The sequence below is a fragment of the Ceratotherium simum genome, chromosome 1 (genome assembly GCF_057802395.1).
Source record: "Ceratotherium simum simum isolate JZ-2026a chromosome 1, ASM5780239v1, whole genome shotgun sequence".
NCBI classification, from domain to species: domain Eukaryota; kingdom Metazoa; phylum Chordata; class Mammalia; order Perissodactyla; family Rhinocerotidae; genus Ceratotherium; species Ceratotherium simum.
Genome location: NC_141900.1, coordinates 105628868 through 105651334, shown reverse-complemented (window position 1 = coordinate 105651334; position 22467 = coordinate 105628868). Strand labels below are relative to the sequence as shown.

At 39.9% G+C, this 22467-nt stretch overlaps 1 protein-coding gene across 6 annotated transcripts in view; it reads right to left on the bottom strand.

Moving 5' to 3' along the window:
* Positions 1-22467, bottom strand: part of ACTR3B (actin related protein 3B) — a 146201-nt gene that overhangs the window by 123529 nt on the left and 205 nt on the right. For 3 of the 6 annotated variants that reach the window (XM_087433490.1, XM_087433496.1, XM_087433507.1), the window contains exons 2-3: positions 6627-6692; positions 4816-4871 (exon numbers count right to left, since the gene is read on the bottom strand). The exons of 1 other annotated variant lie outside the window; for it this stretch is intronic. In XM_087433490.1, the coding sequence (XP_087289616.1) occupies positions 4816-4871; positions 6627-6692 (122 nt within the window). Of the gene's footprint in view, positions 1-53; positions 110-4815; positions 4872-6626; positions 6693-22467 lie in introns of those variants that run through there. 2 more of the 6 variants (XM_087433516.1, XM_087433501.1) reach the window with 2 other exon arrangements.

Genomic DNA, 22467 nt, shown 5'->3' with positions numbered 1-22467 from the left:
CCTAATAGTGGCCAAGGTTATTCTGAGAAAGAAAAAGGAGGTAGCAGACCTACCAGATATCAAGACATGATAAAGTACAGCAGCCTCCCCTCATCCAAGGCTTCACTTTCTGTGATTTCAGTCCGTGGTCAGAAAATATTAAATGGAAAATTTCAGAAATAAACAATAATTTTTAAATTGCATGGCATCCTGAGTAGCATGACAAAATCTCACGCCATCCCTTGCCCTCCCGCCCTGGACGTGAATCATCCCTTTGTCCAGCGTATCCACACTGTACACACTACCTGTCCATTAGTCACTTAGTAACCCTCTCAGTCATTAGATCAACTGTCGAGGTACTGCAGTGCTTGTGTTCAAATAACCCTCATGTTATTTAATAATGGCCCCAAAGTGCCATTAATCCTCCAGTGTGCCTAATTTATAAATTAAATTTTATCATAGGTATGTATATACAGGAAAAAAACACAGTAAACATAGATTTCGGTACCATCCGTGGTTTCAGGTATCTACAGGGGCTTTTGGAACGTATCCTCTGCAGATAAGGGGAGACTACTATAAAAGTATCTAAGATAGAGAAAATCTGGAACAGAGATAAACAAATGCATGAATGAAACAAAATTAAAACACCAGAAATATTCCCAAGCATATATGGTACCTCAGTATGACTGAAGAGCCATGTCACATTGGAATGCACACTTCAATAAACAGTGTTGGGACAACTGGCCTTCCATTTGGAAAACAAATAAAATTAACTCTCTCACATCATATTCAAAAAAATTTTTTCTTAGAAAAAATATAGAAAGTCTTTATGATTTTGGAGTAGAAATGCATTTTTTAAAACAAATAAATTACAAAACAAAAAGATCGAAAATTTTGACTATATCACAATTTTAAATTTCTAGATTTAAAAAGAAAAATCATTTAAAAAAGATGTCACAGACTACAAGAAGATACTTGCCACAAATTAGTATTCAGAATATACAAGGAGTTCCTGTAACTCCACAAAAAAGACAAAAAGATGCAATAGAAAAATGGGCAAAGATATGAACAGGCAATGAAAGGTGCTCCATCTTACTAGTAATCAGAGAAATGCAAATTTATAAAATGAGACATCATTTTATTTTCATTAGACTGACAAAAATTGAAGTCTTAACAATGTCAACTGTTGTCCAGGAGGTGCAGAAACAGACATGGACCCACTGCTGATGGGAGTTTAAATCGGCACAAGTGCCCTTGGCAACCCTGATGGGGCTGAAGAGGTGCACACCTGAAAGATGAAACAAGCCCGTTTCTCGTTATTTTCTCTTTGGAAACTAGCACATGTAGACAAGGAGATAGTTACTGCATTATCTGTGTAATGGAGAAAACCGGAAAATGCCCAAACGAAAAAAAGTTGTTGTAGATTCACATATTAGAATTCTGATCTACATTTGTATATATCAACACTGATGAGTCCTAAAAACATAATATTGAGGGCCGGCCCCGTGGCTTAGTGGTTGGGTGCGTGCGCTCTGCTGCTGGCGGCCCGGGTTCGGATCCCGGGCGCGCACCGACGCACCGCTTCTCCGGCCATGCTGGGGCCGCGTCCCACATACAGCAGCTGGAAGGATGTGCAGCTATGACATACAACTATCTACTGGGGCTTTGGAGGGAAAAAAATAAATAAATAAAATCTTTAAAAACATAATATTGAGAGTTTTTTAAAGGAACAATTCAGAAAATTATTTGCAGTACGATATCACTTTGGAAATGTTTAAACTCACAGAACAACGCTACATATTGTGAACGTACCCTTGTATCCACAAGGTAAACACAGAACATGGACTGGATGGAGGAAATACCCACCAAAGCAGGGAGACAAGGGAAAGAGCGGCAGGACTGGAGGAGAGACAGGGCTGGCACCCACGCTGACGGACGTGTGTGTGTGTATGCATTTACAAGATGAAATCGTGTTAACATTTCGTTCATTCTGGGTGCGGGGTACACGAGTCTTTGTTAGATTATCTTTTGCATTTTTTTGGCCAGAATAAAAACTATAAAGAATTCTATTTAATACAAAAACACAAACATCTCCGGGCTCAACCTCCATCTCCAGTCTAGACCTTCCCCAGAGCACTCAACCTTTCACCAGTCGCACACTGGACCTTTACACCCGAACTCTTCAAACACCGAATGTCTGAAATGGACTTCCCTTTCTCCTGACCCCTCCCCGCCCCTCACACATCCTCTTTCTATGGACACACATACACTCCGATGCCTGAAACTCTGCAATGACTCCTAACGTTCTCCAGCAACTTAAAGGAAAAAAAAAGGAAGGGAAAAATCTTCTTAAAACAATCAAGCAAATTCTGTGCAGAAGCTCAAGCAGATCAGGTCGAAGCAAGGCTGCCTGGTCAAGCTGGACAGGGCGTGGTGCCTCTCTGGTCCGGGGACCAGGGCCCGAGGGAGCCTCAGAAGCAACACGAAAATTCCTGCTGTGCAACATAAAACTAAAATTCCTTCAGATGACAGTTCCAAGTCCTTCATCGTCTGGCCCTTCTCCATGCTTCCCACCACATCTCCTGCCACTCTCTACTGGGAGCTGTGATTCCAGCACCGTCCGAGCGCAGCAATTCCTCACACACGCCGCACGGGCTTCGCCTCAACGCCCTTGGGAATCAAAAAGCCTTGTTCCGGCACCTGCCACACATCCACACACGCTGCACCTTTTCTCTCTGGATGCCACTTTAGCACATACATCTTGACCTTCACATTGCGAACAGAGCCTCTACAACCAGAAAAACGGGTCAGCTCCCAGCACTAAGACAAGCAGTGGACAACGGCCCAAGGTAACCAAGGCCCCTACCTGTCCAACCCCCTACTTCTGCCCAAACTGCTTCTAACCCTGCCTCCTGCGGCTCTCTATCTCCTGCCTCAAATTCAGCCAACAGTGCAACTGTTCTTTCACTCCCCTCTTTGACATTTTTATTATCTTTCCAGCTTCTGCCACTGCTAAAGTTCCGACAGCACCGACCTGCGAGTGGCCGTGCCTCCTGACAGTGAATGAAATCCTGCTAATAACTGACTTCGGTTCCCCTCTGTTAACGATGACAGGTTAAATGGGGCAGCCAACTGAACGCTGCTGACAGTTTTAAATGGCAAAGCATTAAAGCAAAAGGTGCAAGGTCAGCCTTTTAGAGTTGTGGCCCTTAACAAGGTTACAATCTAATCTGCTCTGAAAAGTCAGAAAGTCCAACTTACCAACTCATCATGGAATGACCAAGTTCTGGGACATTCACAACAATAAAATTCACAAAACACTGATCTATCCTACAGAACGCCAACTGTTATGGACCGAACTGTGTCCCCTCAAAATCCATATGTTGACCTAACCCCCAATGTGACTATATTTGGAGATAGGGCCTATCAGGGGGCAAAAAAGGCTAAAGGAGGTCATACTGGTGGGGCCTTGATGCAACAGAACTACTGTCTTTATAAGAGCAGGAAGAGACACCAGAAAGCCCTCTCTCAGCCCTGTGCAGAGAAAAGGCCACGTGAGGACACAGTGAGAAGGCACCATTTGCAAGCCAAGGAGAGAGGCCTCACCAGAAGCCAATCCTGATGGCACCTTCATCTTGGACTTCAAGCCTCCACTCTGTGATAAAATAAATTTCTGTTGTTTAAGACATCCACTCTGTGGTATTTTGTTATGGCAGTCCTAGCAAACTAACACACCAAATTATGAATTTAAAATGAGGATGCAGCAGACCATCATGCCTACTGTCGAGGACACCCCATCATGGTATCAAAGCATTCAGATCTAGAAAATCAAATTCATGATCAGTCATCCAGCAAGCAAGGAACCAGAATGAGGTGAAGTAAATGTGCTCAAGGAATCTGGAGTATGCTCTAGTAATTTGAATACCCATATTCACCAGATTAGGCTTTAGTCTTCTCTTGAATGAATGAATACTAAGCTCCTTCCCTCCAGCTCTCCTAAGTTGTCCATGTTCCATACTGGGCACAAGAGCCTGTCATTACAACGTCACCCGGCCCCATAACAGCTTACAGTTTCTAAGATTACAACTTATCTTACAAGGAGTACATTTAGGAGGCAGGCTTTCACTTCACTCTTGATTGATATACATTACTCTTTGATAAACTGTCCCCCGGTAACAACCCAGAATTTAACTAGTTTCAGAGAAGAATTCTACCCCATGAAGAACTGCCCTGACCTTGGTGACTCCTGTGGGAAATAAAGAGTGGGTAGGTGCACTCCTGACAAATGTGAGGACATTTCTTCTTCTAAGTTTACCATTCTCTACTGACTAAAATTTTAACAAAAACAGAACACCTCTGAACACAATGAAACAGTCATCAGGCCTCTCAATCCAAAAACAAGTCTTTCAACAGAGTGAACAGTGCAGGACAAGGGATATCCAGTCCACAAAGTTGCTAGATTAACAAAACTGTACGTACTTAAAATTACAAATTAACCTTAAAGAACCAGATAGACTCCTTCGAAGTAGTTCAGACATTTATGATTGAATGAAAGGCCCCAGCAACCCACCCAAGCAGAAACTCCAGTGACAGTGACCAGGGGCTGTATCAGAAGAAAATCAAAGAACTGGAAAGTGTGGTTTTTAGGTAACAGCTATAGTCTATAGCAATATTCAAGAACTAGGTGTCAAAATAAATAACCCTCCCCAGTAACCAGAACAACCTTCTTAAAGAAGACGGTAAGTAAATTAATATACCTTGAAAAAAGAATGAGAACGCTTAGAACAATTCTGAGAAACACAATCCCTGATAAAGCCAAGGGGGGGCTATACTTACATGAAGGAATAATGAACTGTGGCTCAGTGTTGCCTGCGTAGCCAAGCTTGGTGTACCTAAGGGCACAAAGTCATCAACACATGTTTAGACAATAATACTCCCCTCTGTATCCCACTAATGTCTTTTATTATAAGCTTTCCAAGTCCTAAAATATAAAGCTGCATAACAGTCCCTTGAAATTTAAAAAAAAAAAAAAAAACACATGTTGACTAAGAATAAACACTAATTTCAGACAGCAAGCAGTTACAAACACTTAAAATATTATGCTTGGCTCTATTGGAAAAATTCTTGCACACATATATTAACACATAAATGACATTTGTGTACCCCTAATAACTTTAAAAGTACTTTCACACTGTCTTAATCTTTACAAAAACTGTGTGAAGAAAGTAAATATTATCTCTATTTTACAGATGAAAAAACTGAGGCCCTGAGAAGTTAGTTAAGCTGCCCAAAGCCAGAGAGCCAGTGAAGAGAAAAAGATCCCACATCTAAATACGCAGGCTCGCATTCCAGAGCTGGTGTTCAGAGAAGTGAACTTACTTCTGAAACTTCATGAACTTTTGGAAGGGTTAGAAAAAGATTATATAATTTTCTTAAAATGTGATGGCATATGTCTAGAAACAGCTACTGCCACCTCCTGAGAACATCTGACAGGAGCGTCTCTTTATCATCTCATTTCAGAACAAGCCCATTTTCTGTCAAGATAGTCTGCATGATGAATTCCAAAAGCCTTAACTAAAACAAATGCCAAAATACTAGTGTCTGCTCCAAAAGCATTTGCTACTCTCCTAAATATATAAAAAAGGGGGGGACGACCACTCAGAACCATCTGCTGGAAATTAAAAACTGAAAAGCCTCATGGGTTCTTCCTTTCTTATTAGGCCTACTGTAAGGAACGGTGAAGTAGGGACAAGGAGCCATCCTTCTGCAGCAATGCTCACAACGAATAAAAATACATCCTAGCAGTGTTGAAAGTAACTTACGAATTCATTCTATTTTACAAATTATTTCAAGATGCTTGATACTACACGTTTTGATGTGGTAACACATTCCAAATTCTAATAAATTAGTTTTATGGTATGTAAAGGTAGTTTACCATACGCTAATTTTACTATTTTTGAACACACAGTGAATGAATAAGGTCTGAAGACACAAAAAGAGCAAATCAGCTCCACTTAAATCACGCCTTACTGCTCAGTCTCCAAGGATCTGAGTTCTTGGTGCCACAAGAGCCTGGGCAAGGCCAGGCCCTGAGACCCATCCAACCCTACAAGGAGTTTCTAAAAGGCAGGACCCATCTGAGGGCCTTTCCAACTCCCACAAGTTACCAGAGCACACAAACCAAGCAGACCCACAAGTTCCCCACTCCAGGGCTCTCCAAACCCACAGGGATGTTTCAAAGCCAACCCAGAGCCCAGGGGCTTTACAGAAGGAACGCAACATATACCAAACTTTAAAATTTCCGGATCATTCCCAATTGAACCATCATTCTGGAATTATATTCCAGACAATAAATACAAATAAACTGAATTACTGACCCAAGGCTAAAGAAGCCTAGAGAATCTAATAAGCAGGCCAGATCACTAAAATCCCCAGATCTAAGTCTGGGTTTTTAACAGGCCACATCACCCACTCCTCAAAAAAAGTATGCAGCTTGCACTTAAATAAATCCACCTGCCCCCGTCATAAGATCATGAGTTGTGTGATGACCGGCGCAGGGTCCTCTTTCTTGACTGTATCTCCATCCCCTGGCACGGTGCCTGGCATGTGGCAGACACTCCATACATATCTGCTAAACGAGTTCTTACCAGATGTAAGGACAGGTCATCACTGTCAAAGTGCTGGGGAAAGGACCAGGTTTGCACCAGGAGATGCTGCAAGTCGGAAAAACAATTTGATGGAACCAGAAAAGACCAAAGACGTTGTCTAATACAATCTCTCATTTACACATGAGAAAACACTTGTTTTGCGTAATGCAGTTATTTAAAAAAACAGAACAAAACCCTGAAACAAATACAGCAAAATGTTAACATTTATTAAAATTAGGTGCTAAGTATCATTCATGTCTGTTATGTAACTTTTTGTATTTCTGAAAGGCAACAGCGTGTACTGTATTGGTTAAGACGATCACTCTGGCACCAAAATGCCTGGGTTCAAATCCCAGCTCTGTTAACGTGCCACGTGTGTAACTTTGGGCAAGCTACTTTACCTATCTCTATCTCAGTTTTTCCATCTGTAAAATGGAGTTAATTATACGACCTACCTCCCAGGGGTTAGTAATATACATAAATATATAAATAAATACATAGAGAAAGAGCACTAGAACAGTGCTATCCACGTAAGTTTCAGTTATTATTTGTTTACTATTATTTTTCTGTATGTTTGAAATATTTCCTAATTTAAAATTTTGAAAAGTTAAAAAAATAAAACACGGTATGTCCTGTGTCCCAAGTCATATTGTTCAGTCTTCCTGCTGTACACCACTCCATACACCACAGACACACTAATCTGTGAAGCGGTGGAAATAAATGCACAAATGGTGACCCTAGTAGATGCCAGACATCCTTCAACAACCACGTCTCATCTCCACCTCAAAGGGTGGTACCCTGATATCACGAACGAAGGCCACAGCAGCCAAAGGTCGCACTGCAGAAATGCACTGGAGCGCTTTCGGCCCCACAGCTCTAAAATTCCACTGAACACTGAGGATGCCACTACCACCTGCCACTCAGCACCAGGCGCCGGGATGCTCGGATGGACATTGAGGGCATTATGCAAAGTGAAATAAGTCAGAGGGAGAAGGTCAAATACCGTATGATTTCCTTCATTAAGTAGTAGATAATAACAACAGTAAACAAACACATAGGGACAGAGACTGGATTGGTGGTTACCAGAGGGGAAGGGGGGAGGGAGGAGGGTGAAAGGGATAATTCGGTACATGTGTGTGGTGATGGGTTGTAATTAGTATTTTGGTGGTGAACATGATGTAATCTATGCAGAAATAGAAGTACAATGATGTACACCTGAAATTTTTACAATGTTATAAACCAATGTTACTGCAATAAACAAAAAAATTTAAAATAAATAAATAAAAATGAAGGCACAGCGCCCCCTTAGATAGTACAGCCTTCAAAGGAGGCCTTCAGTCACAGAGTCGCACGGGTACCACAGCATCAGGAATATTAAGCAAACAATGATTTTCATGACTGAGGCAAACTAACATTAAGATATATTAATATTCTTAGGTATTAAAAACTTACTATGAGATCCTCCCTTACTCTCCCAGCAAAACTGAAACTATTAAAAACACTAGCAAAAGCACAAACTATTCACATCACTTTATGGTGATTTACTACCTTTAAATTTTCCTGTGCTATTCCTTATATAGCATCAAATACACTTGAGGTTTTGTTACTTTGATTAATCACAATGTAATGAATGTCTAACAAGATTTCTTAAAAAGAGACATTCAAATTTAAAATTTTAAGGAAATCTTCATCAACACAGGCTCCTATCAAACTTCAATGAGAGCCTATTAAATAGAACACTGTAAATGGAACCTACTAAGTGCTCAGCCTAAATTCTCTCCTAGGAGGACAGTCCAATGGTAGTCCGGTGTCCTCCATTAGAGATGGTCTTACAAAAGCTCAACTACATAAAAAACAGAACAAAAAAAAAAAACAACAAATAAAACACAACTCTTAAATATGGAAAGTGTTCAAGACACCATTTATAAAAACAAAGAAGCATTCTTTATTTCCACCAGTTCACTAGCTGGAAACAATGTAGCAGGCATACTCTGAGGACACCTAGGACACCGAGAGAGGGAGGGGGGAAAACATGGCCCTGGTCCTCAAAATATTCCTCAAAATGTTGACCTATTAGAAACATGATATCAAACTGAGTCTTCCATTATAGCATGGCCTACTTTATCTGTCAGGCAAGTTTAAGACTAGGCTTCCGGAAAGAATGTACCAAGCCTAGCTGATCAGATCACCCAGGAAGCTTCTAAACTCGGATTCCCAGGGCCTGTCCCAGAATCACTAAGGGGAATCTGGGCATCTGTGTCTTTAACATTCCCTGCCCGCCCCCCCCATTCCGATGGTCAATCAGCCTAGGAATCACTGAGTAAACACCACCACATGCAATCATCTTTAAAATTTTTATAGGGGCCAGCCCCGTGGCTTAGCGGTTAAGTGCGCGCGCACTGCTACTGGCCACCTGGGTTCGGATCCCGGGCGCGCACCAATGCACCGCTTCTCCAGCCATGCTGAGGCCGCGTCCCACATACAGCAACTAGAAGGATATGCAGCTATGACATACAACTATCTACTGGGGCTTTGGGGGGGGAAAAAAAAAAGGAGGAGGATTAGCACAGATGTTAGCTCAGGGCTGATCTTCCTCACAAAAAAAAAAAATTTTTTATATAATCCAAGCTCCCACCCTCATGTTCATGTTCTAACAAATTCACCTACCACCCACCACACTACCAAATAAAATGCACCTATAATACTGAAGTTTAATACTGGTCAGAGGTTCAGAAGAAAGGACTCAAATGTACCAATTTTGTCTTATTACTTAGAACACTGCATTTAGGTAATCTATGAAAAAAATGTAGGAAATGCTTTTCAACTCTAACTATTTAAGTAATTAAGATTTGGCGAAAAAAATCTAGACTCAATATAGTAGTGAAAAAAACCCAGGCTCAAAACAAAAACACTTAATCTTTATGAAGAGATGCTAAGGGGGAAAAAAATCTCTCAAACCAAAAGATAGTGAAAAATTAGAAGCATCTTTATTAAAGTCAGAATTAAGCCAAGGAGACCCACTATCATTACTCTCATTTAACACTGTTTTGGAAGAACTAGATATTACAAATCACCAAGAATTAAATAAAAGGAATAATATCAGGAAGGAGGAGACAAAAATTTATTTGTAAATGATAATTTTATACCTGGAATATGTAAAGAAATTAAGTGAAAAACTAAAAGCAATAGGGAATTCAGTAAGATGGCCAGTTACTAAATGAAAAGACAAAAATCAACAAATTTCCTACCTAACAATAACAAGTAAGAATATATATAAAAATAACAAGTAAGAATGGGATGAAAAGATCCCATTCATGATGGCAACAACACGGAATATTACCCTTAAGAATAAACTATATGATGTGTGTGAAGAAAGCTCCATATACAAGCAGGCAAATAAAGTGAGACATACCTTACTCTTATATAGGAAGAGTCAATATTTTTAAAAGAAACATCAAGTTTCACGAAATCTATCTAAAAATTTAATGCAAAACCATTCAAAATCTGGGCCAATACTGAAGAAGGTGGTACTAAATGGGTGTTAGTAAAAGGCTGAAGAATCATTATAAAGGGAAGTGTCACATTATCAAATATTAAATGCTCATACCCATAGTCCAAATAGTTTAAATACATATGACCTCCTGTCCCAATAGCACATTTCTAGGAATTTATCCCACAGAAGCATTTTACATGTATGCAAAGATATGCACAAAAAAATGTTGGCTACAGCACGTAATAGCAAAACAACAACAAAAAAAACCAGAAACTTTCAAATGCCATCAATAGAGGATATATTAAATAAATTATATTACATCCATTCAATAAAATGCTATGCAACCATCAAAAATGAAGCAGATTTAGTTACTGCCACAAACAGATTGTAACATAGCTTGAAAGTAGTCACAAAACAGTACATATCTGGGGCCGGCCCTGTGGCTTAGCGGTTAATGGCTTAGTGGTTAATGGCTTAGTGGTTAAGTGCGCGAGATCCGCCACTGGCAGCCCGGGCACGGATCCCGGGCGCGCACCACCACACCGCTTCTCCGGCCATGCTGAGGCCGCGTCCCACATGCAGCAACTAGAAGGATGTGCAACTATGACATACAACTACCTACTGCGGGTTTGGGGAGAAAAAAGGGAAAAAAAGGAGGAGGAGTGGCAATAGATGTCAGCTCAGAGCCGGTCTTCCTCGCAAAAAAAAAAAAGACAGTACATATTTATGGTGTGAGGGAGTTCAAAATCGGCACGAGCTATGTAACTTTGGGCAAGTAAATTACTCCCTCCATACTTCAGTTTCTTCATCTACAAAAGGTGAATAATAATAATCCCTATCTCAATGTTAAATGTTACCGTTTCTGGAAAATATTTCCTAACTGAAAAAGTAAAAGGATCTCACTATTCAACAATTTTATTAAGTTTGCTACTTACTGTTATTTGATGTGTACGAACGATCTGTATTTCTTCCTTGAACTGTCCTTAGATAATTTTTACTAGAGTTTTATAATTTTATTTATTTACTTTTTTTTCCCCCCAAAACCCCAGTAGATAGTTGTATGTCATAGCTTCACATCCTTCTAGTTGCTGTATGTGGGACGCGGCCTCAGCATGGCCGGAGAAGTGGTACGTCAGTGCGCGCCCGGGATCCGAACCCAGGCCGCCAGCAGCAGAGCGCGTGCACTTAACCGCTAAGCCATGGGGCCAGCCCTACTAGAGTTTTAGTATCTTATGTGTGAATTCTCACATACTGAGGATATCAATGTTTGCTCATATGTGTCGCTCATTTTTCCCAGTTTGTGGGTTACCTTCAATTATACGTTTTTTTTTTTATTTTAGTTATTTATTTATTTTCTCCCCCAAAGCCCCAGTAGACAGTTGTAAGTCGTAGTTGCACATCCTTCTAGTTGCTGTATGTGGGACGCAGCCTCAGCATGGCCGGAGAAGCGGTGCGTCGGTGCGCGCCCGGGATCCGAACCTGGGCCGCCAGCAGCAGAGCGCGCGCACTTAACCGCTAAGCCACCGGGCAGGCCCAGTTATACGTTTTCTGAAATATAACTGTTTGAACAGTTTAGGTGATCAAATCTACCAATTTCCTTCACAGTTTCTATGTTGAAGTCCCGCGTTATACCAAAATTTCGTACTGTTTCTCTTCCAGCTCTGTATATATCTTTTCACCCAAATGAGAAGAGCTACATCAGTCAAATTTTCTCAAACGTGTACATAAGGAATCAAGACGAACAACTCTTACATTAAAAGCCCTTGTCTGTTTGCTTGAACACTATCTTCCAAAAGGATAGCCAGCACGGTAGAGGCAGGCATCATTCTCAAAAATACATAAACTATACTGATAGTCTGCCAGCCACACTCTCAAACTCAATGCCACCTTCCATGCACCCCCTGACCTGAGACCTTTCCTCATATGAAAATCAGGGGAGAGAGAGAAGATACGGAAACAGAATCAACAGCTGCATAAAGCAATACCAAAAGTTTACAACTATTTGCCTTTCAAACAAATATGTTCTCATAGTTCAAACCTCAAAACACTATAAAAAGGTATCCGTTAAGAAGTCTCACTCTCCTACACCCATCCACTCCATTTCTGCCTTCCACCCACCTCCTATTCTTGTAGATCCTGCCAATTTCTCTTTCTGTAAATACAATATATCCTTATTTGCCCCAACCACTTTAAACAGTCCTTGAGCAAAGCTTCTTTAATTCTTCTTGCTAAACGCCTCTTTCAACAGCAGTACACATAGATTTTTCAGTTCTGCAGTCAGGAGAATTAATCTGACTACTGTCAACTAAACATATTTATATATAGTTGAAATTCCTCCTACAACCATGTGTCTAGAGCAGAAGGTGACAATGTAAGCTCAATTAATTTATGTTTGAAAGTGGAAATGCCACATCTCAGAACAACACGAGCACTTAGCCGCTAAGCCACAGGGCCGCCCCCCCCCCCCCCAGGATCTTTAAAGGCTCCAGAATCGGTGGTTGCACGGGTACCTGTGGAACTAGGATTAAAGGGCCGAGAAGCAAGGGTGGAAGGCACAAACCACAGGCCTCGGTGAGATTCCCATCCCCTGCCCCGCAGTGCTGGGTGACTGCTCCTCTCTGACCCCAGCATTCTCCGGACGCTGCTTCTCTGGAATATAAAGCAAAGGGTCTTTGGACTCAAAAGGGGTGGGTGAGTGCAGGTACCGTTCTGAAAATAAAGGGATTACCTGACTGAATACACAATAAAAGCTGACAACTAAGACACACACCCTCTCCCCTGCCCTTCTCTCCCCAACTCAGCTCTCCAAACGCTAGCACCAGACCCGACCCTCCAAGCAGATCAGAAGTGTCTTCTCCAGGGCACGGACCAGTTCATGAGGAAAGAGCTAAAGACCCTAACACCAGGAGATTCCCCAACAAACAGCCCCCCTATAACACCCTTGGTGAAGCTCAAAATCAACAAGCCAAATCCATACACTCAGAGAGTCCAGCGAGCTTTTTAATTTTCTGACTTTTAATCATTAGCAGGCAGCCATAAACTACCAACATCTGAGGAAAGCCTCTACCATGGAACATAGAGATGAAAACATACAAACCAAAAAATCAACTTGGAGGAAACAGAAACCACGTAGGGAAACCCCATCAACGCCAACACACACATAAACACACACGCACACAAAAACACCACTATCATCAATACCCAATGAGAAGATACTACATCCAAGAAAAAAGAACAAGATGCTATAAAAAAAGAACATTTAGAAAACAAAAAGAGCTCTTGGAAATTAAAAATTCAGAGCAAGGATGAAAAAAACTGAAGAGAAAGGTTAGAAGATAAAGTGAGGAAATATCCTAGAAGGAAAGAAAAAAGACAGAATGACAGAAAACAAGAGAGAAAAGATAAAAAAATCAGAGAAAGAGCCCAAGAATTCAACACATGAATCCAGGAGTTCCAGAAAGAGAACACAAACACACACAAAAGAAAGGAAGAAGTAATTCAAAAGTATTGCCCACAATTCAAAGATACTAGTTTTCAGATCGAAACAGCTTACAAAATGCCCAGCACAATGGAGGAAAATGACCCACTTCAAGGCACACAGTTGTGAAATACCAGAAACCAATGACAAAGAGAAAATCCTACAAGCTTCCAGAAAGGGGGTGGGGGAGTCAGTCATTTACAAAGGCTTCAGACTTCTCAGCAGCAAAATTAGAAGCAAGAAAACAAAGGATCAGTGTCTCAAAATTCTGAAGGAAAATTATTTCCAACCCTGAACACTATACCCAACCATCAACCAAGTAAGGAAGTAGAGAAAAAACATTTTCAGACAAGGAAGACATAAAAACAATTTACCTCCCATGTAGCCTTTCTCAGAAAGCTACTAGAGGATGCCCTCTACCAAAACAAAGGAGAAACCAGGAAAGAAGAGACATGGAATATACAAGTGAAATATACAGGAGGGAAGTTCATGAACCCCCAGAATCATGGTGGAGGAAACCTCAGGATGACAAAGGTGTCCCAGTCAGACAGGACGTGAGATTCAGGAGACAGACACGTCAAAGGCACTCACCAAGATGCACTGTACAGCTGAGTTACCTTTTTAATCCAACAAAGCTGCTTGCTGGGGACCACCAGCACAGGAAGGAAAGCAGGCAACAGAGACTCAGTCCAGAAGAAAGGCAAAGGAAACACCTAGAGGTTTGCAAGGGAAGTCCCAGGTTGTGTGGCAGGGCTGGAAAGCAACCAGCCCAGACAGAAGGACAGACATCTGCAAAAGGGATGTCTCCAAAAACAAACCAACTCTGATAGATTCTTTAATATGATTAACATGTGGAAAATTGTACTGAGAGGCTGGCGACTTGAAAATATGGAAAATAATTAGCAATGGATACAAAGAAAACAAAACACATAAACAAATAATGTAATCATTAACTTCAGTATAAACAAAATTTAAGAGAAAAAATAATTATGGTGCACTTCAATGAGTAAGGAAGTGTATTTGTATAAGCATAATAATGTAAATACTGATCACAAATTTAACTGGAAAATATAATCTCTCTCTACTGGGAGAACTGGGAAGGAGAAACAGAGGGGAAGGCAGAGCAAGAGAACTAAATCTTCATCTAACAATAATAAATCAATAGATAACGTGAAAAATTGATAATCAAAGACATCAATTTGCATATTACTTAGAAATATGGAAATCTATAAATGCCAGAAGATATAGAATTAAAAGTTGAAAGTAGTTATTTCTGGGGAAGGACAGAAAAAAGTAGGGAGAACAGCCCCCATATGTTTTCACAAAAGCCTTTGAGCACCATTCGACTTTTTAAATTAGTGTGCATATTACTTTGATATGATAAAAAAATTTTAAGTGAACCAAAACATAAATAATTAAATGAAACACTTGCTTGATTTAAAGTTTTCTGCATTGCATTTAAATAACAGTTCTGCTCTCTTTTAGTCTGTATCCGTTTGGCATAGTTTTGACCATGCTTTTACTTTCTGACAAAGTAGAATTCGGACTAAAAACCACTGAAAAGACGACACATTTCATAATGCTTAAGCAACAACTCAGGTGAAGACACAAGTTATCAGCGTGCAGGTACTCGACGAAACAGCAGTAACTTTCATAAAGCGGAAGTCACAAGAGACAAGAGAAATGAAGAAGAAACCAACTAACGATAGAAGGCCCTAAACCACCCTCCTCAATCCCACACAGAGGAGGCAGATGAAAGAAAACCTGGAAGACCTAAATAACATCACTAACAAGGTAGCTCACGTGGACATATGTTGAACTTTGAACACACTAACAGAGAATACACCTCTTTTCAAGTACATACACAACATTCACAAAACTCACCATATCTTACACTCGATGAAGTCCAAAGAATAGAAAAAAAGCAAACAGCACTCTCTGACCACAATGTAATAAAACAAGAAATTAAAAACAAAATCAAAAAACAAAAAGGCCCTTCCACCTGAAAATTTTAAAACATGGTAGTATAGAAATATTGAATTAAGGGAAAAATACAGAAATTTCTTGAAAATAATAATGAAAAAATATATCCAAATCTAAAGGATACATACAGCTAAGGATGCATCAGCTAAAATTCTGTAGTATTAAATACTCTTCCAATATAAAGGAAAAATAAAAATGAATTTAACTTTCTACTCAAAAACAAAACAAAACAAAGCAAAAGAAAGAAATTAATAAAGATAAAAGCAGAATGAGTCAAAAAACAGAAAAATAATAGAATTAAATAAGTAAACGCAAAAGCTTGTCCTTTGCAAAAAGATCCACAAAATAGACAAGTCACTAGCTAAAGCATCAAGAAAAAAGGATGAAAACAAAATACATAAATTTGAATGACAAAGCGAAAAATAACCATAAAAACGGAAGACACTTTTAAACATCATGCGGCCACTCTATACATACATTTGAAAAATCTAGATGAAATGGAATTTTTTTAGACAAATGCAACATACCAAAACTGATTCCACTAGAGGTGAAAAGTGTAACAAATTTATAAGAAATAGAGAGAGTACCAGAACTCTCTCTCCAAGAAAGCACTAAGCTCAGACAGTTTCACTAGGGAATTCTACCAAGATCTTACAAATCAGATAATCCTGATACTACCTAAACTATTCCAGAGCATAGAAAAAGAAGAAAAACTTCTTAATTTATGAAGAGAGTGTAACATTGATCCCAAAACCTGAGAAAGAGTGCACCAAAAAAATAAACTATAAATCAGTCACACTTGTATTGACGCAAAAATTTAAATAAAATATTAACAGAATCTACATACACATCAAAAAAGAATACATCATGATCAAGCGGGGATTATTCCAGAATGTAAAAGTGGTTCAATATTAGGAAATTCATTAATATAATTCATCATAGTAACTGGCTAAATAAGAAAAGCACATGTCCCATTTATGATAAAGATATCTAATATCCAACACTCATTCATGCTCCAAAAAATAGATACTGATGGATACTTTCTTAACACGATATACATATGCATATGTATACATACCTATATTTATATATATACGTGTGTGTATGTATGCATGTACCTACACACACACACACACACACACACAGCAACCTGAAAGCCAGCCTCTTACTTATTTTAGAAACACCAGAAGCTACCCCACTAAAGTAAGGAACAAAAGAATAACGCCCACTAAGTCCACTCCTATTTAACACTATTTTGGAGGTAATGGCCACTGCAGTGTGTCCAAAAAAAAGCAGTTAGAGTCTCTAGAAATGGAAAGGAAGAGGTAAAACAATTTCTACTTGCCAATGGCAAGATTTTGTATCTGGAAAACCCTAAAAGTCAAGAGAAAAAATTCATGCAAACAAAGAGCATTTTGTAAACTAGCAGGTTATAAAATTAACATACAAAAATTAATAGTCAATGTATTCAAGAAAAACAGAAAATATAATGAAAAAGAAGACACCATTTATGATAACAAAAAAGAAAATCACATACCTAGGTGTAAACTTCAGAAGTCTACCTGAGGTAAACACAATATTCCTAAAAGACACAAAATGGACTTGAACTAATGGAAAGATACTATGGTCTTAGGATGACTTGCCATCATAAAGATGACAATCCTTATTAAATTAACTTATAAATTTAATACAATCCAAATGAAAATGCCATCAGGTATTTTCCCTGGAACTAGAAAAGGTGATTATAGAGTTCATTTGGAGGAACAACAAGCAAGAATAGATGGGAAAACCCTAAAAAAAGGAATGGGACGGGCAGAGGAGGCCAGCTCCCTCAGACACTACACCATTCTAAAGCCTCAGGAATTAAAACTCTGTGGTGGTGTACGAATAGACAGACTAACACAACACAAACAAAAGCCAGAAATAAACAGAACTGCATGGAGGAATTTAGTACACGATAAAGGCAGCATATCCAAGCACTGGGGTTTTTTTCATAAATGATGTTGAGATAAATGGAATAGCTAAAAGGAAAAAAGACAGAATTGGCTCCAACTGGGTCCATTCCTCATACCATATCCCAGGATAAATTCTAAATGAATTGGTGATTTAAATGACAATATGAAACCATTTTTAAAAACCACCATATAATCTGGGAATGGGGGAAAAAAACTTTCTTAACTATGACTCAAAATCCAGAAACAATGAGGAAAAGATAAATAAACCTGACTACCTTAAAAAAAATCTTTGCATGGCAAAAAACAAATGATACACAGGGAAAACGTATTTGGAACTTATATCATAAAGGGTTAATACGCCTATGTGTGGAAAAGAGTGAACAGGCTATCCTTAGAAAAGGCCTACTTGCAAGGTTGGCCTCTGGCTAGCTTCTGGGAACTTAGATTTCGGGAAGGTTCCCACCATTCCCTAAATGATAGGAGTAGTTCACTGTGCCTAAGCCGTGCAAACAGTACAGTTTATGGAACACTTGCTTTCTCTCTGGGACTCTGGATTTTTGGTATATGCAAGGCAGACAGTGCCACGCCCAGTGCACAACAAAAACAGTGGACAACGAGTCTCTGATGAGCTTCCCCGGTTGTGTCGTCACAACAGGATGCTGAGTAAGCATGTCTATGTGATCCCCCAAGAGAAGACTCTGGAAGTTTGCCCCTGGTTTCCTCCAGACTCTGCCTCGTGCCTTTTCCCTGGGCTGTTTTTGCTCTGTACCTTTTTGCAATAGTCCTGTGACTGTTCCTAGCAAATCACTGAACCTGGAAGTGGTCTATGGGACCCCAAACCCATCCTAATATATGAAGAGCTTCTAAAAATAAAAAAGCAGAAAATCAAAACCCACAGAAAAATGACCTAGAGAAATGACAAGACAGAAAAAAGAAACGCAAATGCCTATTCACCACATGAAAAGATGTTCACCTTCCCACATAATAATATAAGAAATTCAAATGAAAACTACAATATTTCTTACCTTCTAGATTGGTAAAAATTTTTTTTAAATGGCAATACACTCTGTTGGTGAGTCTGTAAGAAGACATAAGCACTCCCATATATTGCTGGTAAAGATACACACTACTGACCAGGATCTGACACTGCCTAGTAAAATTATATATGCATTTACTTTTTGACCCAGAAATCCCACTTCTGGAAATCTACCCCAAAGACACTGCAGCAAAAAATACAAAAAGATGTAGGCATTGCACAGGCTATCACTGCAGTCTTTTGATAACAGCAAAATGCTCAAAAAATGACCAAGACATGTCTAAAGAATACCAGAAACAGCTTGAATGGGCTTCTGTTGACCAAATCTGAAACAATTTAAGCATCAAAACAAATGATGGCAATAATAGATGATAACCCATTGATTATAGTAAGAATGACATATGGATTATAACCCTTGGAATAAAATAATAACCCATATCTCAGATGATAAATGGAGGCTATGGAAAACTGCATCCTTATGGTAAAATGTTAATTAATAAATGTAGGTAACACTAGAGGTTTTAAAAAATCACAATTTTGCAATTATCACTCTAATAATCAACTAGGGCAAAAATCACCAATGGATACTAAAACTAATGGGGGAAAGTTTAAGAAAGAACAGAGTATTTATATAATCTCAAAATCTCTCTCCACAAATGACATCAATTACAAAGGGGATAACAGTAACTGCACAGTGGAGAAATCTAGATCTAGATAATCATCAAGAATGAGGCAAATCACTATCTTAAGCCCTCTGATAAGATGAATAAGTTCTAGGGATCTAATGGACAGCATAGTGATTATAGTTAAAATACTGTATTACATACCTGAAACTTGCTAAGAGAGTAGATCTTAAGCGTTCTCACCACAAAAAAATGGTAATTAAGTGATGTGCTGGAGGTGTTAGCTAACGCTATGGTGATAATCATTTTGCAATATATAAATGTACCAAATCACCACATTGTACACCTTAAACTTACACAATGCTGTATGTCAATTACATCTCAATAAAGCGGGGCTGGGGGCGGGGGCCTTCTGATGGGAGGCACTAAGAAGGATCAATGCCACTTCTTCGGTTTTCCTGACAAAAACGCATACCCTGTATCTATCATAGGGAAACACCGGACGAGCCTAAATTGAGGGACATTATCCACAAAAACTGGCTGCCAAAAATGTCGATGTCTTGAAAGACAGAAAAGGCTAAGGAAGTCGTCCACTTAACTGAGACTTAAAAGACATGATGACAACCAAGCACAAGGTATGGCGGCGGATGAGGGAGGGCGGTGAGAGTCCACGAGACATACAAGCGGCCGTCATGTGAGTCCAGACTGCATGTTAGATAACACTATCGTAGAAATGTTAAATTTTCTGATTTTGATCATTGGTCTGTGATTATACAACAAAAGGTCCTTGTTCTCAGGAAGGACGCTGAAGTATTTCGGTATAACACGGCGCAATGTCTGCAACTTACTCTCAAACAGCTCAGAAAAATAACATGTATAGATATACAGAGAATGATAAAGCAAATGTTAATAGCTGATGGAACCTGATGAAGAATACATAGATTTTTTTTGGTACTCTCCTTGCAGCTTTTCGGTAGATTTGCAGTTTTTTCAAAATAAGTTTAAAAAATACAAAAACTTCAATAAAAAAGTTTGGTTAAGAGAAGTAAGACTAGTATTTGTGGAACAGTCCCTGAAAACTATGCAGCCTAGTAATTCCTCTAAATAAACAAAGCTTTATCTTTGGATCAAGCAGATCCCTTGGTCCATATTATCCCAGCCCCCAGCACACCTGTGCTCACTGAGTTGGTCCGGGGTTTATTAGAGGATGCCAACCTACCAGGATGAAATTTATTTGCTATAAAAAATTGCTATTTAGTACACTGTCTACTAAATCATTAATGTCCACTATGTATAACTCAACATGAATTTTTCCTTTAGAATTCAGTACTAGAAAAAGCGTTTTCACCTGAGAAACGGGTATTTCTCTTCCTTCCTGACGACAGGAGTTACATAACTGACAATGACTCTTATAATTTTGTCAGACAGAAAGACTAAGGCCAAATGTGAGGCCAGACTACAGCAACCACTGGCCTATAGTTGAGGGTGACTCCCCAGGCCCATTCTTGTCCTTGGTCCTGGTTATTTTTATCTGCATTTTACCCCTTTTTACCCTATTTTGAAGTAAAAGTCAATCTAAAAACCATCTTAGCTCTCTGGGAAATATAAGAACTACTAACATGTTTAAGTAAATTTGGGCTCTTCCCAGCTGCTCCTTCTGGCCATACAAGGAACAGTGGAGACTCATGGTTCACCACACTCATTCGTTTCCATGACAGAATATGTTCATGAGAAACCCACTGGAAGATTCCCGGCCACCGTTTCTAAGTCCAAAGCCTACAACAGCCTGCAGACAATAACACGACTTCGGGCCAAAAAACGACGATATACTGACGTGATATCTCCAACCGAGCAGTTACATTTATCACTTACCTCAAAAGGTCAAAACTGAGCACCACAATTTAGATATTTATAGCAAGAATGATGAGTAACGCCACCCGCTTACTAATATTAAAGGTATGACAAACTCTGTGGGCATTATCTTATTGCTATTACCAAGCAATGCTTTATATTTCAACAGTTTTACAAGACCAAACACAAAGAAATAGAAATCTCACATGCAAACGTGGAAATGAAAAATACTTTTCCCTGGTGCCTTCACTCTTGACACAACCAAACCTCAGGTGGGCATGGGGTTGAACACAGATTGTCAGGGGAGAGGACGAGTAAGAGCCAACAGTAGGGGGGTGGTTAATATCAACACTGATGTTGGCTTGTGTTTTGGGTAGCAAAACGACTTCTAAAATACAGAGCCACAAAACTTCTGGTATAATACGTATTTCAAAAAGAATAAGCACAAGCCAAGAGGCAGTTTTTTCCAGCCTGTAACCACTACTAGTGGCTTCAGCAGCAAAAGGAAAGAACGATCAGTACGAGATGGACTGGAGCAAATTAAAGAAGACACCCCCACAAGGCTGTCACGGAAACCAAACCAAGTCCATTTTTCTACAGAAAAGAATCAAGGCTAAGGTGAACGTGCCATGGAATGTTTTGTAGCAAAAATGATTAAAATCCCTTTAATTTACTTCCAGGCTATTTTATTAAGTACTTCATCTGTGATGCAAGCAGGTAAGCTTGAATTTCCAAACTACCAGCTAGATGGATTCAGTAACCACCCTCCTAAAATCAGCTAAGCTTGGGCCACTGAAAGGACAGAGAATTTCCTAAGGTCTCTTTTGCATATCTTAACAACATCAAAAGAAGCAATCATACCCAAAAAGTAAAGGGGAAAAAAAACCACACCACAAATAGGCTTTCCCAAATTTAGACTGTTTTTCAAAATGGAGTCTTTTTAACATCATTTTTTTAAGTGAAAAGGCAAGTCCACGCAAACTAAAGCAAAAGCTTAGACTGAGTTAGCCATTCATACTGGAAGAGAGCAGAGGGGGCCGCAAAAAAGGTGTCAAGTTGGGAGACGGATGTAACAGCCTCCACAAGTAAGTGGTCCAGAATCATCAGCAAGGGGAAATGACATGCACTGGCGGCCCAGAACGAGGGGCAGTTTTAGGAATGCTGGAAGGCAGGGGCACCGCAGAGGGGGCAGAAGGCAGTCACGTCAAGGGTCTGCAGCAACCCGCCCGAGAGCGGGCATTCCGGGGAGGCTGCGAGTCCCGGGGAGCCCGGCCGAGCGCCCGAGGGAAGACGTGGGAGGCGAGGCGAGCCGGCGGACTCCCCGCCTCCTTCCCTCCCGGTCAAGGTGAGCGGCCTCTGCGCGTGGCCCAGGCGGCCGCGCGGGGCGGGGCGGGGCGGCCGCCTGCACCTGCACAGGTGGTC